The sequence below is a fragment of the Setaria italica genome, chromosome VIII, assembly GCF_000263155.2.
Source record: "Setaria italica strain Yugu1 chromosome VIII, Setaria_italica_v2.0, whole genome shotgun sequence".
Taxonomy (NCBI): domain Eukaryota; kingdom Viridiplantae; phylum Streptophyta; class Magnoliopsida; order Poales; family Poaceae; genus Setaria; species Setaria italica.
This window is the reverse complement of record NC_028457.1, coordinates 36,241,686-36,246,969: the sequence shown is the minus strand read 5'-3', so window position 1 is coordinate 36,246,969 and position 5,284 is coordinate 36,241,686. Positions and strand designations below refer to the sequence as shown.

Genomic DNA, 5,284 nt, shown 5'->3' with positions numbered 1-5,284 from the left:
GCAAAATTTTCATACTAAGTCAACTATAGATGCACATTTTGATAGATAGTATGATCTAGTTCATATTCATCCGAAGTAATGCAAGGTATAGGTTAAGTTTTTAAGTTGCCTAATTCACCCCTTCTCTCTCTTAGGCTATATGAGCACCGATTCCTTACATAGTTTTTCAAAAATTTATATGGTTTTCTCTATTTCTTGAAGTTACACAGTATATCGGTTGAAGCCAAATAAATAGAGAAACAATACCGCAAAATTCCAAGAAAATTACGTGAACTAAAATTTTAAAGAACTATGAAAAATATATTAAAACGAGTATGAATGCAAGTGAATAGATCTTCTAATAGCTCATACGTTTATTTCTTTTACTGTAAGGCCCGTCATGCCTGGAGTTATCGTCTAGATACCATCTACATGTGGTAGTTCATTTTCCTCGTTCCAAAGTACTATGCATATGCCATGACATTATTATCATTGCCATCTGTCCAAAAATCCACTGGCGGTGAAGGGAGCGATGTGTTCGCTGTTGGTCCGTCCTCCACGATGAACAATGCTATCATGCCCATTGATAGATGGAACTCGTAGTGGCAATGCATGTACCATATACCTGCACACCATAAAGGAGAGCATCAGATCTTGGGTTTCTACTTCACCCCAACTACAACTAAAATATATGAGTGTGTTTCTAAACAAATCCATAGTATAAGTGATAAGTTAGTAAATTTTGTACTAGAGCAATAACCACAACATATTTCTTCTATAAAATGGTGCAGATATATTACTTAGAGGGTGTTTGGATCCTGAAGCTAAAATTTAGTCAATGTCACATCGGATATTCGGATGCTAATTAGGAGGACGAAACATGAGCTAATTACAAAACTAATTGCAGAACCCCTAGGCTAAATCGCGAGACGAATCTATTAAGCCGAATTAATCCATCATTAGCAAATATTTACTGTAGCACCATATTGTCAAATCATGGACTAATTAGGCTTAATGGATTCGTCTCGCGATTTAGCCTAGGGGTCGTGAAATTGGTTATGTAATTAGCCTATGTTTAATACTTCTAATTAGTGTCAAACATTCGATGTGACAGGGGCTAAAGTTTAGTCCGGGATCCAAACACCCCCTTACGAACTTCGTGTCAATAAGATTATATGGATAATAAGTCTACTCCTTTATTACTTTACATTTATTCTCTTTGAAGATTCCTAAACTTGTACTCTCAAAATATGCTGCATTGAAACTTGAAAAATCGGACCATGAGGTGATAACTCTTCTAAATCACTTCAATTTTTATATGTCGGCAAAGTAAAGGGGCATTGATGGATTGGTTCTTGAAACAATTAGTTAAAACAAATGATGTGATCATAACGACATCCCAATAGAACAAAAGGATCTAGCAGAGATGCACAAAAAAGCACTACAAACATTTATAGAATAACTTTTAATACAGACTTGAGGCCTGACACGTGATAGACATAAAAAATAAAATTATTGCATTGACATGTTGCATTTTGATTACTTATACACAACCAAACATTAAACATAGTATATCGTAGGAGAGTTATTCATCAAACAAATGCTGAAATAGAAAGAGTTGTTATGTTCTACGTAACAGTACACTGGCAGAGGTAGTCCAAGTTGGAAACCTTATAGATCTTGATTTTCCCAACCAAGACTAATCATTAGGGACTAAAGGTCCCAACCTTTAGTCACGAGTCTTTCACCCGGGAATAAAGGCATATCTTTAGTTCTGGTTGGTAATACTAACTGGGACTAAAGATCTTGGAGGCTTTAGTTCGGGTTTGTAACACCAACCGGGACTAAAGGTGTCTCCATGGACTATGAAATTTAGACCGGGGACTAGGGACTACGAAATTTAGAGTCAGAGCTTTAGTCCCAGGTCCAAAAGGAACTGAGATTTTTGTTGAGGACACCAGTCATATCTTCCTTGACAAAAACCTAGCTAGTGTATCGTAGGGCAGTTATTCATCGAACAAATGCCAAAACAGAAAGAGTTGTTATGTTCTACATAATTGTATCTTCTTTGGCAAAAAACAAAGAAAGTAAAACTCATGTTCGTACCTGGATTGTCCGCAATAAATCGGACAGCCACCCATCCAAGCCGTGGTACAAGCACGGTGTTCACAAGTGGAGGATTAACTAGGTTGTACTTCGCCACATCCCTTTGCATGTCATAGTTGCCGCTCCCCTGTGCCAGCACGAACATGTCATGTCCGTGCAGGTGCATCGGGTTGGACTCGCTCTGCAACATTGACGTGCTTTGGAACACCACATCAACAACAGCTCCATACCGGAATCGCCGTGCCAACGCAGCCTTGGACGTCGGCTCTAGCTGTTCCTCCTTGGGTCCTGTTGGGATCAAGGAATTGTCAGTGAAGTTGAACACCCGCGGTGGTACATCAGGGAGTTCTTGCAGCCAGTCAATGTTGCTGGGGTTCTGGTAGTGGGCTTCTAGCAGTGGTCTCGACACGGTGGGGAGCTCGTATGATATATTATTCATGGTTGCCACAACGATGACCTCGTCGCTCTCTGCTCCTCTCTCGCAGGACTGGCCTTGCCGACAAACGGAGCCAAGCCCGAGCGTTATGAATAGGCGTTCATCGATTCGCTTCGGCACTGGTAGGTGTCTTGGGTGGTGCAAGCTGGTAAGGTTGCCATGGAAATAGAATGATAGCATATCGTTGTGGTTGTCAGGCATCTCCGGTGACATTGGAACATCACCGGACCGACTTCCTCCTGCTACGTTGCTATAGTGCAGTATGCCTCTAGTGGGCAAGACTGGGCTCTGATAGTCGGGCTTTGGAGGCTGGTTGGGCATGGCGACCATGTAGTATCTTCCAGGAGACGCATCGGCGACCACGAGGGCGTCGAATGTCTGGCCGGGAGCGATCGCGATGATGTCCGTCGTATAGGGGCTAACGTAGTTGGCATCGCCAGCAACCACTATGAACTTGTGCCCAGCTATCTTGAGGTAGTACTCAGAGAAGAGCGCAGCATTGAGTACTCGGAGCAGGTAGGTCTTGCCGGGCTCCACGTCCAGCTTGTAGCCTTCTTCCACGACGCCTTCAAAGTTGAATTATGAAACTTCAGTGAGATAAAACATACTGTTTCAACGTGGACATGTATTAGTGTAATACTAGTTTGATTACCAGAGCAGTTGTAGAGATCTCCAAGCTTGCCATTGATTGTGGACGCTTTGAAGTAATCGTCAGCCACATAATACCTCAAGTGCCTGTCCACCTGTCCAAGGTCCTTTAGGTCCCACCACTCCCCTGTCATTACCAGGAACACAACAGCAAATAGTTCAGCCACATCATTGTGAAATAAAAGTATAGAACGTATGCCAGCTAGATTTCCGACTTTGCGTTATAATTATTTGATTCTCTTTGTGCACTATTTGCCTTGTTATTTTGGATCACCTAATGTTCTGATGAGAATGCTATAGGGATATGTCTGTGTGCAGTGGAAGAAGCTAGAGCCATTTCATTTTTATAAAAAGAATTCTTACTGTGGGGGCAGTAAAGTCATGTGGGTTGGGACACTATCCATCAATATTCAAATCTTTGTTGTAACAGGGTCAAGTATACAGAAACGGTGTGCAATTTTGACGTTTATCGTATTAGACTGTGAAATGCTGAAAATTCACGAACCTATAATGATGGGGATCTCCTGATGAGGTTTAGGAAATGGGTAAGAGATGGCTCCATGCCTTGGCCGGATGATCAAGATGCCATGCACTGTTGCACGGAGGCAGGGGACATGAGCATGCCACCACAGGGTACCTTCTTGCCCGGAAACATCGAAACGGTATGTAAATTTTTGGTTTGGAAGGACGGGGCGCTGGGTAATCATCGGCACGCCATCAGCCCAGCAGTTGAGCCGCTGCTTCACTCCATGCCTACAAGAGGAAACTCGAAACAATCGATTCCAAAAGACCAATCCAAAAGGAAAATCGGTCTAATGATCAAGTGACTCGAAACTAACTAATTTTTACTAACATCATCGTTGGCGCTAGAATTAATATGGTTTCAAGTAATTGACATACACAAATTGGATCGGTATTAGTGGTGAAATTTCTGCACTTTGAACTGTAATTTGTGTGATTTTTTCTTTGGAACAAAGGAATCAACTGAATAATTGAGGAGTACATAGTTTATTACCAATGGATCGTTAAGTTGTAGGGTGATTTGTTCACAACATGAACGGCCACGGAGTCTCCCTCTGTAACCTCTATCGCCGGCCCGGGCAGCTGCCCATTCACCACGGTGACCAGCGTATCCTTGCACAAGTGCACCATATTCACCTGGCTTACCTAAATACGTACATGTTACAACAAATCAAAAAATGCATATACATATAAACGTTGTGGTTTCATTGTCCAAAATAAGAAGCCGTCAATGGTTTGGACCAAAACCATTATGGAAGAGCAGAATGCTTACAACAAAGGTGTGCTCGACGACGGCTGTGCCCGCTGACAGGGCTGTGAAAGAGAAGAAGATGACAGCAGCAATGGCTGCCACTTGTTGTCTCCGGCCCTTCATGTTATGAGATTTTCTTGCTCAATTTGCTCTACAATGTACCTCTTAAGTAGTAGTACGTATATATTAGGATAGAGGTAAGCTGTCTGTGCATTGACATTATAGAGGAAGCCAAGGATCTCAGACACTCATGGTTTCTTTAACTTTTTTTCCTTACGATGACATAAGATAATTCACCATGTCACTATGCCCAAGGGCATCTAGATACTTCTCAAGGCCCTAGACAGCTGACTTGGCTGCAGCCATGTTCATAGATGGCATCACAAGTAATACTGCTTACAGACATATATAGATTGTCTTTGATTTTGAGCGAATTGGTGAGCCAAAAGTTCAGTGTCCAAAAACATGTGCATTTAATATGAGGTAGATTAATTTCTTCCTATCGAACCAACATATTATTTTGCCTACAATCAAGAAAGACAGAAAGAGGTAGGCATCTTGCGGATGGGTTTGTCGGCACTCCTCGACGGCAGCTTTCATGGCCGAGTGATGTTGCCAGGCGGAGCGGAAATTTCTGCGCGCCATGGTCAATTGTCGATAGGGGAGAGCGTCACATTCCCCTACATTAAGGGTAGAGGAGCTGAGTTTTTTTGTAGTTGCCAAAGAAATTTTGGTACGGAGGAAGAGGTTGGCAATCTATTGGAGACGAATCTCATCTCCAAAATCCCCCAAACGGTAGGTTTTTAGTATTAGGGAAGGATATATGCAATCTGCTTATACAC

General features: G+C 42.2%; 1 protein-coding gene across 1 annotated transcript; it reads right to left on the bottom strand.

Annotated features, from left to right (window-relative positions):
* Nucleotides 1-317: 317 nt before the first annotated feature.
* LOC101766889 (laccase-15) lies at nucleotides 318-4,610 on the bottom strand. Its single transcript, XM_004980745.4, has 6 exons — nucleotides 4,464-4,610; nucleotides 4,185-4,336; nucleotides 3,675-3,922; nucleotides 3,174-3,296; nucleotides 2,086-3,087; nucleotides 318-604 (listed from the first exon to the last, which is right to left on the bottom strand). Exons 1-6 carry the CDS (start codon nucleotides 4,563-4,565, stop codon nucleotides 444-446), a joined length of 1,788 nt encoding a protein of 595 aa, XP_004980802.1. The 5' UTR covers nucleotides 4,566-4,610; the 3' UTR covers nucleotides 318-443.
* Between the last annotated feature and the right edge of the window lie 674 nt (nucleotides 4,611-5,284).